We start from the raw sequence: 22,762 nt of genomic DNA, 5'->3' as shown, positions 1-22,762 counted from the left end.
TAAAGGAGGGAAAATAAGATTAAAAAATCCACACTGTTTATATTCCTTAATTCTCTAAAAAAATGTATGCATAGAAAAAGGATGGAAAAATACAATAAAACATTGGCAGTGATATCCCTAGATGACAGAACTATGTATTATTTTTTTCTCATTTATTATTTTACAATTGTTTTCTAACAGGTATATAAGACTTTCAAACTAGAAAAAATTAGTTTGAGGAATGTGTATGACCAGTGGACTGAGTTTCTGTGTAGACTATAATATTGTAGGAACTGCTATGACCAGATAAAAGACAGTGATTTTTGGCTGAAGAAACAGCTAAAGAATACCATAAACTGCTACCAGTAACAACTACTCACAACTATGATTTATCTTGAGATAATCTTAAGATACACTGGCCTACAAAATACCGACTGAGTTCTGGAGGAATTCTAGGATTACATGTAAGGGCTATTTTAAATAACTAAAGAATTAAAAAATAAAATTTGCATGCTATGATTCTACAAATTGTAACTTAGTATAAATGTAGAGAAAATAATATTCAGACTAATCTTATACAAGTATATGAAACATTACTAACTTGAAGAGGATTAACTATTTTTTGTCCTATTAGAGAAAAAATGGGTTTTAGTGGCAGGAAGGTCTTAACTACCCCATCAGCCATACAAGCCCAGAAAGATATAAGCTGATGCGGCACCTGGCTGGTGCCTCAGTCCACAGAGCATGCTACTCTTGATCTCTGGTTCCTAAGTTCAAGGCCTACATGGGGTGTAGCCATCACTTAAGTAGATTAAAAAAAAAAAATTAAAAATTAAAAAAAAAGATAAGCTGAAAAATAAATCAAGATTTAGATAAACATAAAATTTAACACTCATTACACTGCTACATGGTGGCTCCTATCTCCCTTGCCATTTGAAAATATAAACAGTGCTAAAGAAAACTCTACAGGTTGAAGGCTTTGTCTTACCAAAACCACAAAGTTAAACTGTAAATATGAAACTGACAGGAAGGGTAAGAACACTAGAGAAGGGTCTTTCCCTATTTTCCTAGAATCTTTAAAGATATTTATCTAGCATAGATTAGTGGCAATGTCTGGTTTAGAAAATTTCTATAGATTTCTTTCTAGCTCTCTCTGTACTGCGACAAAGCCCTAAAAGTAAGGTTTTAAAACACCCATCAATACAAAAATGTACGCTGTTTTATAAAATGTACCCAAAAATTCTAGTGGAAATACTTTACTTTCCATAATATTTAACAATTGAGATGTAACTTTTTAGTTTAATAAACAAGTTTTCAAAACAACTCTAACGTTTTACACTATATTATTCTACTCTAAATAAATTTATACTATGGTACTTGAAAATCTATCAAAGTAAGGCATTTTTTAATTTTTAACCATTATTTTTACATTAACCACTTTTATTTCACTTCTAAAGCTCTTAATCACATGGAATCAAAAAATCCCTCTAAACATTTTCCTTAAAGGAAAAATGGAAGGAAATACAGTGAAATGGTGTTTGACGGCCACAGTAATTCTAACAGGGAAAATGTGCAAAACTGTAACAAACTCTGCATATAAACAGTTTAAACATAGATTTTTACCAGTAAAGACATAAAATTAAATGCTAATGTGTCAGCATTTTCAGAAAAAGACATAGCAATAACCATAAAAGCATTATGCTAGTACAAATAAATTACAGAAACTAATAAACTCAATTTAACATAAATTCCCCATAAAATGTCAACTATACATTAGCTCAACATGATTTATAGAAGAAGATATATCCAATAAAAATCCAAACTCACTTTTTGGATAACACCCAGAAAATTAAAAATGCTGGTCCTATTTTAATTTAACACATATTTCTCAAAATAAGATTCAACATGAACATTTTAGATTTTTACATCCTCTTTAGATAACCCAGGTGAAAAATCCAACAACAAACAAATAGGTACTTTCATCAGTACATAAAACAGCAACAGGTAGCTAGGTCAGGAAACAGAACACAAGTTCAAGCTAATCAATACAATACTAGTACAGAAGCATCCATTTTAACCCACAAGGAAAAACTTGAGCCACAAAACACGTTTTCCATTTTGAATCTCACTAACTTCTAGATACTATGTGTATTTTGACCTTGAAGTGATCAAAATATGAGTGAAGCTCATGTTCCATCACCTAAAAGGTCTAATCCAACAGAAAAATTGTCATTTTATGTTGCTCAATTTTTAATGAAGACTTTTATATTATTTTGTTCAGCACATGATAGAATTATACATAGATTCTTTAAAAATCAAATGTGAAATTTCTATATACATAAAGCCCACAGCATAATCTCTACCTCTGAAATGCTAACATCGGGTTTAAAATTAGACAAACTAACATCCAGTAAACAGCATTTTATTTTATGACACTCTGTGTTAATACAATAAATATACAAAACTTCCAAACCACTGAAAACATGCAACATTAGAGGGACAGATGGAGGGCATTTATATAGAACCATGACGCTCATTATGATGGCAGCGCAATATTACTCATTGACAAAATATACAAACATCCCTAGATAAATAATCCAAGTCCCAAATTACAAATCACTGAGCAATGATTTTCCAGTGTTCAAATTTTAGTTTTAAATAAAATAGCCACAATTTAATATTGCAAACTGAAAAAGGACACGAATGCTTACAACAATGAAGACCATTTCATGACTGTGATACTGGGTCATGTTAGTATTAAATATAAAACATTAAAAAATGCCAATCTCTTGCTGGAAAATGTGACCATTTACTCATTATTGTTAGGAGAACAGAGAATGTAAGAATTTAAAATCCCCATACCTTACCAAACTGTTATTGCCATCATTTTAATGCACATTTATGTTTTTAAAAAACAATTTTCTCTCGTAAGCTCGTATGAACCCCAGGAAGGGGATTTTAAAACATTTTCCCCATCCACACACAAAAAGGTACTGTTGGTTTTAATTATTTGCTACTTAACAATGCTACCTTTGGGGATTGCTACAAGACAGACAGAAGCCTTCCTATTCTTGAAGGAAAGTATCTCAGTATTTTTCAAGTCTCTATATTCATTTGTAGTTGAAAGAAAAAAAGAAATGGACTTGAGATATAAATTAATGATGAACATAAGTACTCCTATATTTTGTGGTTAGTGTTCTGAATGTTTGTAAAATACACACCTAGTAAAGCACACTGTGATAAAACAGATTTTCAGTAAGATTATAGAATCTGATAAACTAAAACTGGCTTATTTGAGAAAGTAGGGAGATTATCACTGATCAGAAATACTCATAAAAACAGCTTTAAATTCATATTCTGAATCCTATTTTAAGCAGAATAAAGGAAATATCTTCCAAGTATATTACTTCAATAAATCAAATGTAAACACCATCTAGATGGCTCCATGTTACTTAGTATCACACAAAGCTTCCCTCATAAATAGTGAGAACTCATCATCCCACCCCCAACGCTAAATTCATTTATCCCCAGGTTCGGGGAAAAGAATGAATTTATGCCCATTTGATTCTTTTTAAAAAGGATCTGCAGTCTCAAATAATATAATCCAAGAGACTATCCTTACTTAAAAGTCAAATTAAAAAAATCACTGATTATTCTGCAATCTTAAATTAGCTGATGACTTCCAAAACACAGTATATAATGACTTTACAAATGTCTTTGAGTCATTTAATCAGTATTAAAGATGATTCAAAGTTTCAAACCAAGTATACTGTAAGAATTAAATCCTAAGCTGCATAGTAACAATTTTAATGTGGTTGTAGTCATAATTAATGCATTTAACTGTATTTGTATTTTCTTGTTTGGTGCAGGTTAAATGTTTTTCCTATTGCTGAAAAATTTTAATGTATTCAGTCTGTCTCAAAAATTGAAAGACTGAGGTGAATTAGGGATTCAAGTATATGTGAAACAACAGCGTCTTTTTCTTTTTAATCCCACTACAGATGAGAGGCTAAAAGAAAAATCCCTGAAATACTGTATGTTCTTTTTGGACAAGGAGTTAGTCTAACTTTAATACCCTCTTAAAAATCACACACACACTCCCCAAAAAAGAGCTGCCAAACACAATCTCAATTCAGTTAAAATGAGTAGCCACAAGAATATACCAAAGTTTCCATACTGTAATATTCTACTATGATACGAATACTGAAAATTAAAAAAAAAAAAGTATTATCATTACTACATTCTATCTCATTGATTATCTACCCTTTTTTGGATAATGCACTGCATATTATGTTCTCAAATTGCATCCCAATAAATTTTTATTTAAAAGAAACTATTGCAGAAAACCACGTCTTTGATTCTACCAACAACTCCCTAATCCTACAACCATAAGCAGTGCAGAAGCCAAAATACGAATTCTTTTAAGAAATGTGGTGCCCATGCAAGATCAGAGATTGATATCAAAATATCAACTACTCTAAAAAAGAAAAAAAGGAACAAAAGTAAAAGGATAAAATTTACACGATCTACTACGAAATGCACACAGGCTCTTCACTGGTGACTAAAACTGCTAAAAAGCAAGCCAATTTTAAAATCCCTAAGTCCCTGATGGCCTATTTCTTTCAATATAAATGGGGAAAACAGAATGAAGTATCGCTTTAATGCTCTAATATGTAATCCTTAAGTCTAAGATTCTTGAAAGAAAGACTGCAGCTAGTACTAAATGCATTTTTAATCATAAGTACCATATTAATTTCAGTGTGTCACCACTGAAATAATTTGCTGAACATTCATCCCCCAAAAAATATGGAGAATATTTGTGATTTTTTTTTCTGCAGGGGGCACCAAAATGTTAAATTGCTAGGCAAATAATAAGACAAGGAAGTTTTTCTGGTTTTAGCCCATGCACAAGTGAACAGGAAATATACATGCCGTGTGTACTGTTTTGAACATAAAAATACTTATAGAATACAGTAACTGGAGAAAAAGTACAGTCAGAAGGTACCGTGTGTTGCTGGAGGGTTCTCTAAATCTGGTTACCCTTGAAAGCATTCTGAGCCGCACTAGTTGCTGCACTTGAAGCTGCATTTGCAGCTGCAGTCTGGACAGTTTTGTTGGACATCACACCCGTTGCAAATTCTTGCTGGGCTTTCTCAAAACTAGCACCTGTTGTGCGGTATAGTCCATGTACCTATGGAGGCACAAAAAAGGGGGACAAAGTAAGTGGTCATCTGTAAAATCATTTTCAGCAACTCTTCAATTACTCTCAACCTTACCCAGAGATAAAAGGACTAGACTGCAGCCATGATTCCTAGGGTCAAGAACATCAGCCACCACACTGGCACACAATATTGTATTTAAGTATTCTCCTAACACAGACTTTTCCATTTTATCCCCAATGCGGGAGAGGTACTTAGGCTTACGCCGAACTAAAAATAATTTTTAAAACTTCTTAACCAAGTGCAAAAGGCTATGTTTCCCACTGTACCTACTTATTCAAGATACTACAGAGAATGGTTTAAACATAAGAGACATTCAGACTTTAATTTATTAATTTACTATGTAAGACAATTCAAAGAGAATAATACCTTATCTATTTCTATGTTGGCTACATATAAACCACTAACCCTATTACAATCAAATGATATCATTTAATGTACCAAGCACTACTTATGTTCTTAAAGATACTTCTGCTATCCTCTCTCACTCTGTATACCATTTTACTTTTTGTGTACAGTGGAAGTCCTAAAGGATTTACAAAGAAAAACTTTTGGGAACTGTCCATCCATACTAATTTATCACTTAAATCTTTGGGATTTATTTGCAAGAGCAAGGTTCAAAAATACTCTTTCTATTAGCATATGTTGCAAGAGGCATAAACTATGAAGTGTAACAATAGTCAGCCAATTTAATATAAATCTGAGAAAAGAATAATAAAACAGAATATTTATTTATTACATGCCTACAAACTTGGGTGGGTGGGCAGAAGAGACAGAAAGGGAACTTAACACTGCATTTTGATGAAGTCTAAATAAAGCCTGCCTGAAATGCAATCAAAGCAGGTTTGGAACATCGGGGCAGTGCACCCAAGTCAGTCTTTTTCCCAATCCTGGATAGGGACTGATACTCGTGGAGTAAATATGGAATGAGGAAAAAGAGAATGAATCAAAGATTTTCAAGTCAAGCTTAGATACTGCGAAGTTGTTTCAAGAGAGAGAGAATAGACAAGACAGGTTGCTTTAGAGGGGAAAGGAGATGCTAAGCTCTAAACATTCATACATTCCACAAATGTTTAGATACCTACTCTAGACCTGCTATAGCAGGCAGGTGAAGATTTGGTTTGGAGCTCAAGAGAGGAATGGGCAGGAAACAGGGACTTGAAAAGCAATGGCACATCAGTGGTAGCTGCAACTCTGACATAAATAAAATGGTCCATGGAGGAAAAAAAGAAAGCGAGTCAAGTACCAAAGTCTGTTAAGATACTAATATCTAGGAGGTACCCACAATAACAAGGAATAATTAAAAGAGGAATGGGAAAAGCCAGAGACTTTTTCACAGGTGCCAAGGGAAGAAAGCCACATTAAGGAATAAAGAGCTGCCCAGGGTGGAAGATAAAAATACCCAGACAGCCGTAAGTTCTTTTGACATAGTGGTGAAGGCAAATGCCATATTACAGTGGAACAAAGTGTAAAAGGGTCAAGGAATAAAAGAGAGTGCTGACAAGTACACTTTAGGTAAACCCTAAAATTCTTTTCTTCTAGTACTATGGCACTATCATAATTTAATTCTTTTAATACTTGGGAGAGAATGATGAGAAAATGACTTTTTCACATGCTGGTGAACTGAACATTATATTGTATCTCTTTTTCGTTCCCTTCTCTCTCCAGGGATAATCTTTATGCATTATCCAAAGTTATTGTTATGACACACAAAAATGGTTCCAAACAAAATTGCTGATCCTTGCTTATAAACACAAAGGGATCTGAAATATTAATCTTCATAGTTTGTCAAACGTCATTCCATTACATGATCACTTCCTGTTCTGTAATTTTGATCAACATCTTCAAAAGCATTTCTTCATGTTGGGAATTTTCAGAATCATAAGTAATTATTTTTATTCCTTTTTAAAATTTTTTTAAAAGATCTATTGACTTGAGAGTGAGTGAGCGAGTGGGGAGGGGCAGAGGGAGAGAGAGAATCTCAAGCAGACTCCTCCCTGAGCACAAAGCCCAATGCAGGGCTCCATCTCACAACCCTGAGATCGTGACCTGAGCCAAAACCAAGAGTCAGACACTCAACCAGCTGAGCCGCCCAAGCGCCCTATTCCCTTTTTAAAACCAAGTTTTCTGTGGAACATAAAAGACACAGATAAATTACCACTCCTATATTTAAGAAAATGATCTCGAAACAGAGTTCATACGATTAAGCCCAAGAGAATGAAGTATGTTATAGAAATCTGATAAACCTTTACTTACTAGACCCTGTCACAGTGCAGTGCCACCACAGTTCACTTGTCTGTCTCTCCTCCTTTCCCCCCAAGTTTAAGGGCATGTAACAAACAAATGTTTGTTCTAACTTGCTTTGTTATTTCCTTTCCCAAATGTGTTTTAAACTGAGTGCCTGAGGTTACATTTTCAATGGGTTTCGTATTTCATTACTTAAAAAATGTAATGCATAGTCCCAGAGCAGGAAGGCAAAATAAAGGTAGAAGAGCACACATTTCTCAGTAGTCCAAATCCATACAGACTCAGAGAGCCACCTAGAAGGAAAAGATTACATAAGTATTCAGTGCATAATGCTCAAATGCTGTATGAAATCCATTATATCCATGTGAAAAGGGTGATTCTTTTATCAGTGCTCCAACAACATGACAGGCTAATTCTAAGTATCACCATCTCAAAAAGCTCATCATTTCCCTGCTATGTTTCAGAGTGATATCTACTGATAGCTCACATTCCTTATGAAATTAGGGACAAAGCTTTAAGATAAAATATAATTTTTAAAAACCGAACAGCTTAAATACTTGCTATTCTTCCAGTTATGAGAACTGCATTAACCTAAATATTTAGTTCTAGGAGCAACACAGAAAGAACACTAGATTTGGTATCTACTGATTCCACTACTTTCTACCTGGCTGGTCACCACACAAAACCTCAAGTTTAGGGGTGCCTCAGTCAGCTGAGGGTTGAGCATCTGCCTCCTGAGTCCCAGGATCCAGACCCACTTCGGGCTCCCCGCTCAGTGGGGAGTCTGCTTCTCCCTCTGACCCTCCCCCCCATGCTCTCTCTCACTCTCTCTCAAGTAAATGAATAAAATCTTTAAAACAAAACAAAACAAAACAAAAAAACCCTCAAGTTTACTTCCCATGAAACAAGGTATTTGTTGCCCTTTTCTCTCAAAGTTTTCCTAAGGATCAAATGGGAATTATGTAAATATGTAATATGTAAATATGTAACAAAAATTAAAATTAACTTTTCAGTATCTGTAGAAGAGTCACAGCCAAGATACAAGTCTAGAAGGGAATCTTGCTTCCTCAGTGTATACTGTGGTGGTATATGACACAAAAAATTATGTACTATATACTATGGAAAGAACCATGGTACAGTACTTAAATAAAATAATCCAAACATTTATTTCCATTAAAGCTTAGTACTTGAGTTCAAGAAGTGATGCTTTTATAAATATAAGATGCCTGTTATGCCAAAATTATTTTAACTTTTTTAAAACCTGGGAAAAAATGAAGAAATGAATTTTTGAAATTTTAATTCTTATTTTGAGTTTTTAAAAAACTTACCAATCTCTTAGTCTAATGTTTTCCACACTTGATCTTAGCCAAAAGGACAAGAAGCAACAGTCTAATGTTTTCCATTAAACATTTCCTATAAACCATCTGTGAACCTCCCATAGATTGGGGTCAGATACTCCTTCTGTAACCTCCTGAATTAATACTCTAGTTTCACACTATTGAAATCCCACTCATCCTTCGAGGCCTACCTCATACACTGCTGTCCTCTTTCTGCCTGACCTAGCTGTGGCTCTCCCTATTGTGAGCACCTCCAATACACTGTATATCTTTGAGGGATGTATAGAGTGCTTTTTCTTTTGTAGGGTTTGTAGGTATACATGTCTTATATCCCACATGCTTTTGGTTTCTTGAGGGGAAGGGCTAATTTTCACTCATTGTTATATCCCCTGTAATACAGAGTAACTTGCTGGGGCATGTAGCTGGCTCAATCACAGAGCATGCAACTCTTGATCTTGGGGTCATGAGTTCAAGCTCCACACTGGGTGTAGAGCTTACTTTAAAAAAACAAAAAACAAAACAACAACAAAAAAACCCACGACATAATGATTTGCAGTAAAAGCCACTATATAATTAATTACTTGTTTATCTGTTAGGGATTAAATAAATGGCCCAAAATTACCCTGTTTACAAAGTTACCAAAGAAGTACAATACTGCTCTAGCAGATTGTATCTGTGTTACAAAGTAAATTGCTTAGTTTGCAATTACCTCACAGGCTGTTTTAAAAGTGAACATACTAGGGAACTTTAACCCCCCACTTACATCAATAGATAGATCATTCAGGCAGAAAATCAATCAAGGAAGGAGTGGCTGTGAAGGACACATTAGGCTAGATGGGCTTAATACACACACACAGAACACCTCATCAAAAACAGCAGAACATACATTCTCTTCAAGTACACATGAACATTCTCCAGGATTACATATTAAGCCATGAAACAAATCTCAATAAATTTAAGAAGACTGGAATCATATCAAGTATCTTTTCTGACCACAATGGTATTAAACTAGAAATCAATTTAAAAAACTGGACAAAAACATATATACCTGCAGGCTAAACAACGTATTACCAAACAACCAATGGGTCAACAAAGGAATCAAAAGGAAATTAAAAAAAAAAAACATTCAGACAAATGAAAATGGAAACCCAGCAGTTCAAAATCTTTGAGACAAAGTAAAAAAAGACCTTAGAAAAAAGTTTAAAGCAATACAGGCCCACTGCAAGGAAACCAGAAAAATCTCAAACCATCTAACCTTATACCTAAAGGCACTAAAAACCAACCAAACAATGCCCAAAGTTAGTAGAAGCAAGGAAATAATAAAGATCAGACTGGAAATAGACAAAATAGAGACAAAAACAGAAAAAAAAAATCAATGAAACTAAGAACTGATTCTTTGAAAAGGTAAACAGAATTGATAGATAAATCTTTATCAGACACATCAAGCAAAAAAGAGAGAGGACTCAAATAAATAAAATCAGAAATAAAAGAGGACAAATTACATCCAACACTACAAAAATACAAAGGATTGTTAAGAGACTACTATGAAAAATTATATGCCAACAAATTGGACAACCTAGACGAAATGGATAAATTCCTAAAAACATACAAATCTTCCAAGACTAAATCAGGAAGAAATAGAAAATCTGAATAGACTGATTACTAGTAATGAAAATGAATCAATAATAAAAAATCTCCCAACAAACAAAAGCTGAGGACCGGGTGGCTTCACAGATGAGTTCTACCAAACATTTAAAGAAGAGCTAATACCTATTCTTCTCAAACTAGTGCAAAAAATTGAGAAGGAATGCTTCCAAATTCATTCTATAAGGTCAGCATTACTCATTTGGTATCCAAAACCAAAGACACTACAAAAAAAAGAAAATTACAGGCCAATATTCCTGATGAATATATATGCAAAAATCCTCAAAAAAAAAAAAAAATTAGCAAACCAAATTCAACAATACATTAAAAGGATCATTCACCATGATCAAGTGAGATTTATTCCCGAGATGAAAGATGGCTCAATATCTTCAAATCAATCAACATAATACACCAGATTAACAAAGAGAATGATAAAAATCGTATGATCACCTCAACAGATGCAGAGAAATCATTTCACAAAATTCAACATCATTCATTTTAAAAACTCTCAACAAAGTGGGTAAAGAGAGAGCCATATATGACAAACCTGCAGTTAACATCATACACAGTGGTGAAGAAGTGAAAGCTTTTCCTCTAAGATGAGGAAGAAGACAAGGATGTCCATTCCTGCCTTTTTTATTCAACACAGTACTGGAAGTCCCTGCCACAAAAATCAGGCAAGAAAAAGGAAAAAAAAGGCATCCACTCTGTTACTATTTGCAAATAACATGGTGATATATATAGAAAATCCTAAAGACTCCACCAAAAAAACTGTTAGATTAAATGAATGCAGTGAAGTTGCAAGACAGAAAATTAATATAGAGAGATCTAGATACTAATAATAAACTAGCAGAAAGAGAATTAAGAAAGTAATCCCATTTACTATTACATCAAAAAAGAAAAAAATATCTAGGAATAAACTTAACCAAAGAGGTAAAAGACCCATATAATGAAAACTATAAAACACTGATGAAATGAATTGATGTTGATACAAACAAATGGAAAGATGTATCATGCTCATGGACTCAAAGAATACTGTTAAAATGTCCAAACTATCCAAAGCTATTTACATATTCAATGCAATCCCTATCAGAATACCAACAGTATTTTTCACAGAACTAGAATAATCCTAACATTTATACAGAACCACAAAAGACCCCAAATAACCAAAGCAATCTTGAGAAAGAAGAACAAAGCCAGAAGTATCACAATTCCAGATTCAAGCTCTACTGTGAAGCTATGGTAATCAAAATAGTACAGTACTGGCGCAAAAAGAGACACACAGAATAATGGAACATCATACAGAGCCCAGAAATAAACTCATTCTTATATGGTTACTTAATCTGTGACAAAGGAGGAAGGAAGTGACAAAGGAGTGGGGAAAAGACAGTTTTTTCAGTAAATGGTGTTGGGAAAACTGACAGCTACATGCAACAGAATGAAACTGGACCACTTTCACCATATATAAAAATAAATTCAAAATGGATTAAACACATAAGGTAAGACCTGAAGCCATAAAACTCCTAAAGGAAAACACAGGTAGTAAACTCTTGGACATTAATCTTAGCAATATTTTTTTGGATACGTCTCCTTAGACAAGTGCAACAAAACCAAAAATAAACAAATGGGACTACATCAAACTAAAAAGCTTTTTCCCAGTGAAGGAAACCATCAACAAAATGAAAAGGCAGTATCTACTGAATGGGAGAATATATGTGCAAATAATACAAATGATAAGAGACTAATATCCAAAATATATAAAGAATCAATACAACTCAAAAAAACACAAAAAAAAATCCAATTAAAAAATGGGCAGAAGAACCTGAATAGACATTTTCCCAAAGACAACATACAAATAGCCAACAGCTATGTGAAAAGATGCTCAATATCACTAATCATCAAATGCAAATCAAAACCACAATGAGATACCACCTCATACCAGTCACAATGGCTATCCTCAAAAAGACAAGAAATAACAAGTGTTGGCAAAAATGTGGGGAAAAGGGAACCTTCCTGCACTGTTGGTGGGCATGTAAATTGGTATAGCAACTATGGAAAAGAGTATGGAGAATTCCTCAAAACACTAAAAATAGAAGTACCATATGATACAGTCATTCCACTTCTGGTTATTTACCCAAGGAAAACAAAACACTAATTGGAAAAGATGTATGAATGCCTATGGTTGTTGTAGTATTATTTACAATACCCAAGATATAGAAGAAACCTAAGTATCTTACACTGATAAATGAATGGATAAAGAAGATATGGGTGTGTGTGTGTGTATGTGTGTGTGTGTATATACACACACAATGCAGTATTACTCAGCCAAAAGAAGAATGAGATCTTGTCACTTTCAACAACATGGGTGGACCTAGAAGGTATTACGCTAAGTGAAATAAGTCAGAGAAAGACAAATATTATATGATTTCACCTACATGCAGAATCTAAAAAACAAATGAACAAACAACAACAAAAAAAAACCAGAAAGAGACTCATAAATACAGAGTACAAAATGATGGTTGCTGGGGGTGGGGTGGGGAGGAGTATTGGAAGGGGTGGTACAGAAGTGAAGGGATGGGAAAAATAGGTGAAGGGGATTAACAGGTACAAACTTCCAGTTACAAAATAAATCAATCATAGGGATGTAAAGTACAGCATAGGAAATATAGTCAATAATTTTGTGTAACCTTTTATGGTGACAGATGGTAACTACTTATCATGGAAAGTATTTCATCATGTTTACTTCTTTTTTTTTTAAGAGAGAGAGAACATGCACATGCACGTGAGCGGGGGAGGGGCAGAGGGAGAGGGAGAGAATCTTAAGTAGGCATCACACCCAGCTCAGAGCCCAATGTGGGGCTCAATCTCATAACCCTGAGATCCTGACCTAAGCTGAAGTCAAGAGTCTGACACTTAACTGTCTGAGCCACCCAAGAGCCCCCATAATGTTTATAAATGTTGAATCACTATGTTGTACACCTGAAACTAATATAATACTGTATGTCAACTGTAATTCAGTTGATAGAAAAATAAAAAGTATTTAGAACAGAAAAAATTTTAATAACAGTTAAAAATATTATTATGCTTATTTACTATTAACTCCTTATTTGTATTTGTTTCATTTCATTGACTATAAGTCTCAATGTTGAGTGCTCTGTCTTCTTTAGGATTTAAATTTATATTAATATATACATGATTTTATACAGATGATATAAAGTATGAATACCCATCTATGTAATGAGTAAATTTAGAAGACAGCATAATCTATTTGTGAAAACCCTGAATTTTTATGTAATCATTTGTACCATATTGAAGTGATCTCTGTTTTGGAAAAAAATTTTTAAAAATTAAAAGTGATCATACTATACTTCACACCTACTAGGATGGCTATTATCAGAAAAAAATGGAATATTACAAATACTGGCAAGGACGTGGAGAAACTGGAAACTTTATACAACGCTGACAGGAATGTAAAACAGTACAGCCCACTGCAGAAAACATTTTGGTAGTTGCTCAAAACACTGACTGCTGAATTACCATTTGACCACCAAGTAACTGCTCTTAAGTATATACCCAAAAGAATGCAAAGCAAAGAGATTAACACAGGTTCCTGTACACCAATATTCAGAGTAGCATTATTTATAATAGCCAAAAGGTGGAAACAACCCAAGTGCCCATCCACAGGTTAATAAAAGCAATACAGTACATATGTGCCATGGAATATTATTCAGCTATAAAAAAGAATGAAATTCTGATACATACAACATGGATGAACCCTGAAAACTTTATGCTAAGTGAAATAATCCATACACAAAAGTAAAATATCCTACAATTCCACTTATATGAAATATCTAGAATAGTCAAATTCATTGGGGCAGAAAGTAGATGAGAGCTTACCAAGGGCTGGGTGTAGGGAGAGCTATTGCTCTGCAGAGCGCTGCTTGGCATGATAAAAAATCTTGGAAATAATGGTTACAGTTACATAACATTGTGAATGTAATTAATGCCACTGAATTATACACTTACAAATGATTAAAATGGCAAATTTTGTATTATATATATTTCATCACAATTTGAAAAAATAATGTAATATCAAAAACCATGAATTGTACATTTTAAATGGGTAAATTTAAATGGTCGCTCAACATGATTTGTTAAAAATAAACATATAAAGATTATTTAGATAAAATATATGTATAGCATTATAAATATTAGCAGAGCCAACAAATTTGAACATGCCTAAGTAAAGATGATTTTCAATAATTTAGACATACCAATCTTGATTTGGGATCTATTAAGTACTTACAGAAAAGAATAACAAAATAAAAATAGGGGGCAATCAGAAAAAAGTGAACATACTAAGGATACCACTTAAGGACAGGATATAAACAACTTGCTCAGAGTGCCAATTTTTCTAGGGATTCAAAAGTATTACTGTACCTGTGTGTACCTTGGATGAAGATAACAAGCATGTGGCCCAGCATTTTAATAGGCAATGTGAATCATCTGAAATTGATTTGCAATCAGGAAAAATGATAGTGTTGGATGATTCAGAGAAAGAGAGAGAGACAAAAGAAGTATACCTATTTGTGACTATAAAAAAAAGTATAGTAAAATTATCAGCATTCTGTCCTAGATCCAAAGAAAGAAAGAAAGAGGGAGTGAACAATAGCAGTGCTTTCAAAGAAAATGAAAGCATCACTTTTAATCTAAGAAGACCATTATTTACATATAAGGATGTGTTTACAAAGCATTTACTATAAAACACCAATTTAACGAATCAATGAGACTTGTCATTATTCTGGATCATATACCCAAATTCTAAAGTCTCACACAGAAGTATTTTCAGAATGGATATACTGACATTTAAAAAAATTTTCAAGCATTTAGGGAAACTTGTTTTTTTTTTGGAAGTGAAATAAGTTTTTTCTTTCTTTTTTTAAAGATCTTATTTATTTGAGAGAGAGCGTGACTAAGAGAGAGAGAGTGCGGGCAGGGGCAGAGGGAGAAGCAGACTCCCTGCTGGGCAGGGACCCTGGGATTCTGACCCAAACCGAAGGCAGACGCTTAATGGACTGAACCACCCAGGCGCCCCTGAAATAAATTTTTTCTAAAATTCTTTTGAAATGCTTAAAAAATCAGTTAGTAATTACTTTATTAAAGTGAACACACATGTCTATGAACAGTTTCTTAAATTTCATCGGAAAAATCATTCAAAAGTCCCCAAAGGAATACAAATTATGTATCATCTATTTATCTCTTCCATACTAAGTTATTCTGGCTCTTACACCAATTAAAAGAAGGAAATTTTTGAATTCCCCTGGTATGACCCACTGAAAATACCTCCTCCTTAGTCCAAAACTATAACTTAATTCTATTTATTTACTATCGAAAGAAGACCTTTTTAAAAAAAAAATACGTTTTAGATACAATCTAATCTGATTATGCAAGGCCAAATCAGAATGCCAAAAGAATTCTCAAAATTGTATTCATTATAAATGAAATAAATATATACCACCAAGCATGTTTAGCTGGGGCTGGAGACAGAGAATAGTCTTAACAAAATGAAACAATTCTAGAGTCAAATAGTGTGCATTGGGAACTTTTGGAGGGCATTAACTGTTTATGAAGAGCCTGACCCCTAGTGGTTAGCAACTATGGCTACATACACACAGAGGAAACAGCCAGTATGCTTTCAGCTGTTTGTTGGGCGTTTTTACTGGATCTCAATTTCTATCAAAAGTAAGAGAAATAGGAGCACCTGGGTGGCTCAGTCAGTTAAGCGTCTACCTTTGGCTCAGGTCACGATCTCAGGGTCCTGGGATGGAGCCCCACTTCGGGCTCCCTGGTCAGCAAGGAACCTGCTTCTCCCTCTGCCTCTGCCGTTCACCCTGCTTGTACTCTCTCTCTCGCTCAAATAAATAAAATCCTTAAAAGAAAGAGAGAGAGAGAAATCCTTGCCACTACAAGTATGAAATCTGAGCTCAAATTGTATTTTAGCTTATATTATCCCCATTTATTGTACTTCATAAAATCATACAGAAAATCATCTCATCTAAATTCCTATTCCCCTAGAATATGAGATTCAGAGAAGTTCAGGGACTGGTATTGCACTGACTGACAGTGAACACGTATAAAAGGAGTTAACTGGTAAGTTCAACTATGAGGTAAGAAAAGGTCAACCAAAAGAAAGTATGCTGCACAACTCCCATATTAATACATTTAGTTGGGAAGCAGTCATAGTTCTTTCGAATGCCTGACATACAATCAGCACGGCTCTAAAACTTTTCCTTTAATGGGTTGGATCTTAAAGAATTGTGTCCCTGGGGGAAAAGCTGCAGGTCAAAGACTTCAGAGTGCTGCACACAGCAGTCAGTTCCACAGCAGCTGTAGAATAAACACTTTCTCCACACTCTGACCGGATTAATAATCTGTGCCACATACGCACCATCACCACTGGTTAAAATCCCCCACATTCTTTCCTCAGCAGATCTGCAGTATGTTCTACCCTCATCTCACTACCATACCCACTTTCTAGACTTCATTTACATCAAGAAGTTGTTACTTCCCAAGTCTAGAAATCCAGCCTAAAGCTCTTTCCTTTGCTCCCAACTTATACATCCAAAAGCCTACTGTGTGTTTATACTTTGGTGCTCCAGCATTATTTTATACTCTCTGGATTCAAAGTTGAAAACAACCTGATGCCCATATATCTTCTCTCTCTCTCTCTCTCTCCACATATATATATATATATATATATGGAGATATATATGGAGATACATATATATATTACATATATATATATATTTATGTACATATGTATGTATGTATGTAGGCTCCATGCCCTGTGAGCTCATACATAGTGCTGTACTTGACACATAACACATGCTCATAAATGGTTAACAAATGAATGGAATCTGCAACATACCACAAAACCCTCCACTGTACTCTAAACTTATTACATTTCTAGTTTTATAAAGCACCCCCAATGATACATATAGAATAATTAAAGAAATGTCCAAAGAGATGTTGTCATGGTCAGGTTTCTTTGGCTAGGCTATAGTCTTCGGTTACCAATCAAACACTAATCTAGGTGTTGCTGTGAAGGTATTTTGTGCACGTGATTATTAATCACTTGACTTTAAGAAAATGAGTGGTTCTGAGTTATGTGGGTAGGCCTGATCCAGTTAGTTGAAAGGCTTTAAGAACAGAACTGACATTTCTCTGAGGAAGAAGAAATCCCACCTATGACTGGAACTTCAGCTTCTGCTTGAGATTTTCTGACCCTCCCTGACTGCCTGCCTGATGGATTTTAGACTAACCTAGCAAGCCCCCACAACCACATAAGCCAATTCCTTTCAATAAATCTCTTCATTCTGTTTCTCTGACACAACACTGATTGACACAGGCATCTACTAAATAAAAGTAGACACTACACCAGACCCTGTATATAAACTGATAAAGGGGTCAAGAAGACCAGAAAAAAATAGTTAATTTTAACTGAGAAAGCCCTGTGCTGTGCAAATTATGCTCCCTGTTTCACTTAACCCTCACCCTAACACTCTGGAAGTAGTTATTATTCCCATTCCTTCCTTCATTCAACAAATACTTTGAGTGCCTATCACATGCCAATCACTGCCAGTCACTGTTCCAGATGTAAGAAATATAACCTCAAAGAAAACAGACTAGGTCTCTGCTCTCATGGAACTTAGAGTACAGGTGATGACACTGAACCTCAGTGGTTAGAGAAGACTGCCTCAGCTCACAAAGCTCTAAGTCAAGGCACCAGAATTTCAACCTGAGTGTATGGTTCCAAAGCTCTTGCTCTTCTAATTCATTCCAATGCTAAAAGACATGTTCACCCAGACGAATTTTAACAAGCTGGGTACCCAGAATATAAGGTATATAAAGTGGCTTGTGCCCAGATGCTGCAGTGAGTAATACCTACAGTAAGTTCCCCAAGAAAAGAGAGGATGACCTAATCCTGGAGACATGAGTAATGAGAGATTCTGTGAAAGAGGCATGAAGATCTTGAAAGAACACTCATAGGTCTTCAACTGGCATAGAAGATGAAGCAACCCAGCAGTCAAGAGGCCTAGCATGAACAAAAACTGGGACAAAGGAACATATGTGATATATATGAAGAAACTTAGAAATACAGTTTGACTAGAGGAGAAAGTCTGGTTCTAGGAGCAGTAAAAGGTCACTACTAGCCCTACTTCCCATAACCACCAAAATCCCATTCCCAACTCAGTCCACTTGAAAAATCTTCAGAGTGCTGAGTTTGGGGTTTTTTTAGATTAACATTTAACTACACACAAAACAGACTGGAGGAAGCTGGGAGTGTGAGTGACTTGCAAAAAAATTCTGGGCTAGATGAGGCTGGGAATGGAGAGGAAGAAAAAGATGAAAAAGATGCTAAGAAAGTATCTAGGAAAGTGACTTAAAAAGTAATGAAAACACTGACAAAAGCAGTCAAAGTGCTGAAATAAATTTAAATGGAATCATGAGAAAATACTTAGCATCACCAAATTTATAGTAGGTAATTAATAAATGTTCCTCTTTTAAAAATAGCTCCCGAGATAAAATTTGCATAATCAACAATTTACCCTCTTAAAGTGTAGAATTCAATGGGGTTTAGTACTTATTTATAGTGTTGTGAATATATCATCTATAATCTAATTTTCATCACCACAAAAAGAAATTTCATGACCATAAGCAATCCTTCTCTGCCCTATTCCCAGTCAAAAACAACCAACAATCTATTTTCTATCTCTAGAGATCTGCCTGTTTTGGACACTTCATATAAATGAAATCATATAATATGTGGTCTTAATAAATGTTTCTTGACTATGAATCTGAACTTCTGGAAAAAGAGCTAGTTCTGAGAAGGAATTGATGAGTCACTGACGCATTACTGTAAGATGATGATACCGACCAACTGGAGACCTAAACACTCACCCGATCAAGCAAGTACATTTTTAGGCAAAGCATTATGTCTTCCAACTCCAAGATTCTAGGGCACCCACGACAGAGAAGAGAAGGAACTCAAAAAATGGGAGAGATTGAAATCTCCAAGGAAAAAGACTATATAGCACAAAGAGCAGAGAACTGATTTCATTTAAGAAGACCTGTACTTAGGAGCTGGACAAAGAAATGAAGAAGAAAGAACAGCCTCAAAGGCAGAAGAATCAGAACACAATTACAAAGACTGAGGAAGAGGGGCCACCTGCAGTGTAGAAGACTGCAGAGTTCAAGGAAAAAGGTAACTGCAAAAAGGCTACAGAATTTAGTAACTTTGGGAAGCTGAGTTTCGATAGTACATGTGTGTAGTTTAGAAAAGAAGTAATAGCTTTTAAGAGAAAAAATGAGTAGCAAAATATGGGCAGAAAGAACACAGCCTAGTCTTCAGAGTTTTGAGAATAAAAGGCAAATGCACAAGAAAAGTATTTCAGGAGTACAAAGTGTTCTTAAATACAAAGTACAGTTATTTCTAAGTATTCCTTGTACATATTCTCAAGTTACCAGACAGGAAAAAAATAAAGAAAAAACTGTTCAAAGGACTTATCTTCTTTAAAGTGAGACCCATCAAAAAGTCTTTATCATCTTAAAACACAGGGGTTATTCCCAGGGTTTGATATCATGTAGAACCTACATGTCTGAACACATGTAGAATATCAAAAATATGTATCTGAGACACAGTAAAACTTTCAATAAACAAATAAAACCACTGATTTCCCTCTCACCCTATGTAATGATTTTCTTAAGGCTAAGAAAACAGCCATGGGAATTTTATACGAGAAGTATAGGTAAGATAATTGGGCAGTCACTAAAAACAAATTCATGTTATAACCCAGTCCAAACCTCTCACCAGCTTACTTTATATTCCTAATTTCATGTCTTTCAATTTTAAATACAAATAAAATGCACATTCCACACGAATTTACTTCTATGTATTAATCAGGCTAATATGCTTTATATTCAAAAAAAAGAAATTAGAAGGCTTTTTTTAATTCCAAAATTTTTTAAATGAGGTTGACTCTTCATCAAAAAAACCTTGAGCTAACAGGATTTTAAGATACTTCCTTTTTACAGGAAGTTAAAAATGTGATGAAGTTTTCTTTATGCTTAACATAATTGTAAAAGGTAATCATAAGAGAGCACAGATGCTCAAGATGAACAACAAAACAGCTTGAGAGTACAATGAATTAAGAGTAAAATGGTAACATGGGAACTGAACAAGATTAAGTATAAAAATTTACAGAGGTACAAATCACTTACCTTTTTAAACATAACTAGTGAGATGACCGCTGATGCTGTGAAAAGTGCTGCTATGATTATCATCATAATTCCAACAGGAATACTTTGGTTGAGGCCAGTAAGGGATGAAATCCAACCACTAAGAAGTAATTTTTAAAAAAAGTATTAGACAAGTAAGTGAATGCATGCTTTTTTAAAAAAAAATAACATAGTAACCAATACATATTCAGCACTTATAAGCCAGGCAATATTCAAGATCTTCATATTAACTCAATTTTCACAATTCCATAAAATAGATGCTGTTTTAAATCTCTATTTTGCAGATAAGCATCAGTCAGAGATATTCACTAACTTGCTCAAAGTCACACAGCTAATAAATGGTACAGTCTGAATGCAAATCCAACACTAAGTACCAGAGCCTTAAGTGTGTACCACAAGATTTTACTTTTTTTTTTTCAGCATATGAGCTCATTATTACTTTCAGTTCTTTTTAAATTCTGCTTAATTATGGAAGAAAATATTTGCAACCTGTATATCCAACCAACAATTAGCACCGAGAATATATGAAGAACTTTCAAAGCTCAACGGTTAGAAAAAAATTCCATTAGAAAATGGGCAAAAGGGGGAGGAGCAAGATGGTGGAGGAGTAGGAGACCTAAATTTCGTCTGGTCCCAGGAATTCAGCTAGAAAGGGATCAAGCCACTCTGAACACCTACAGACTCAATAGGACATCGAAGAAAATAAGAGCAGCAACTCTCTGAACAGAAAAGCAACCACTTTCTGGAAGGTAGGATGTGCGGAGAAGTGAATCTAAGGCGATATTCGGGAAGATAGAAAGCGGGGGAGGGGGCCTCCGTCAGCCGCTTCGGGCTAGTGATAGAGCAGCAGAGCACAAAACCAGAACTTGTAGAAGTCTGCTCAGCGGAGGGACATCGCTCCAGTGGCTAAGCAGGGGGTGGAACCCTCGCTGGGACAGTGTGGTCCTGGGACCCTTGGGGTAACAGAAAGACTGGAGGTGCCTGAGTGTGGCAGAGCTCTCGGATATTGGAGCAGGGAAGCCGGCTGCAGAGACAGAGCCGAGGAGTGGGGCTCTCAGCTTAGGGTTGCCATAAACCGTGATCCACAGCACAGTCAGGCCACTGCTCCTCCAGCAGGGACCCAACAAGCGGCAGATCCAGGGAGACTCCCCTGCCTCCCCCGGGAGGAGCGGCTCGGGAGCACACCACAGGGATCTGCTGGGTTTGGAGACTCCACACGGGGCGGGTGCCAGAGATAGAAACGCTCAGTCACAGGCCGGGGGAGCACAGAGTGCGGCCAGAGACCGGGGAGACAGAAGCGACTGACTGCTTTTCTCTGGGGGCACACTAAGGAGTGGGACCCCCAGTTCTCAGCTCCTCCAGAGCGGAGATTGGGAGGCTGCCATCTTCACTCTCATCCTCCAAAGCTATAGGGAAAGCTTGCAGGGAACAAAAGCTCCCGAGAGCAAACCCGAGCAGATTACTCAGGCCTGACCGGCAAGGGCGGGGCAATTCCGCCTCTGGCAAAGACATTTGGGAACCAAGGCAACAGGCTCCTCCCCCAAAAGATCAGCAAGAACAGCCAGCCAAGACCAAGTTTACTGATCAATGAGAACCTCAGAACGGCAGCACTAGGGAAATACTGCACATAGAATTCATGGCTTTTTTCCCCTGATTCTTCAGTCTTTCAAAGTTAAATTTTTTAATTTTTTTTTCTTTTTTTTTTTGAATTTTTCTTTTTCCCTTTTTCAACCAGCATCTTATCAATCCCCTTTTTAAAAATCTTTATTTTTCATTTTTAGAGGCATATTCTATCCCTTCATTGTAGTTAACCCTATTTTTGGTGTGTGTATGTATATAAGTTGTACTCGCTTTAAAATTTTGGGATACAGTTTCTTCTAACAGACCAAAATATATCCTAAATCTGTAGTGTATGGCTTTTTTCTAGTCTCCTATCTAATCACATTCTGCCCCCTCCTTTTTTTTAATTTCTCTTCTTTCTTTTTTCAACCAACTTATCAATTCCTTTTATAAATCTTTTATAATTTTCATCTTTAC

General features: G+C 35.3%; 1 protein-coding gene across 1 annotated transcript in view; it reads right to left on the bottom strand.

Annotated features, from left to right (window-relative positions):
* Positions 1-2,385: 2,385 nt before the first annotated feature.
* The window catches only part of SCAMP1 (secretory carrier membrane protein 1), a 123,678-nt gene continuing 103,301 nt past the window's right edge, over positions 2,386-22,762 (bottom strand). The window contains exons 8-9 of the mRNA XM_035014708.1: positions 20,708-20,825; positions 2,386-5,170 (exon numbers count right to left, since the gene is read on the bottom strand). Of these exons, the coding sequence (XP_034870599.1) occupies positions 5,006-5,170; positions 20,708-20,825 (283 nt within the window). The 3' untranslated portion in view covers positions 2,386-5,005. The remainder of the gene's footprint in view (positions 5,171-20,707; positions 20,826-22,762) is intronic.

The sequence above is a fragment of the Mirounga leonina genome, unplaced genomic scaffold (genome assembly GCF_011800145.1).
Source record: "Mirounga leonina isolate KUSES-001 unplaced genomic scaffold, KU_Mleo_1.0 Mir_168, whole genome shotgun sequence".
Taxonomy (NCBI): domain Eukaryota; kingdom Metazoa; phylum Chordata; class Mammalia; order Carnivora; family Phocidae; genus Mirounga; species Mirounga leonina.
The sequence above is the reverse complement of the archived record's forward strand: the minus strand, read 5'-3'. Positions and strand labels throughout refer to the sequence as shown.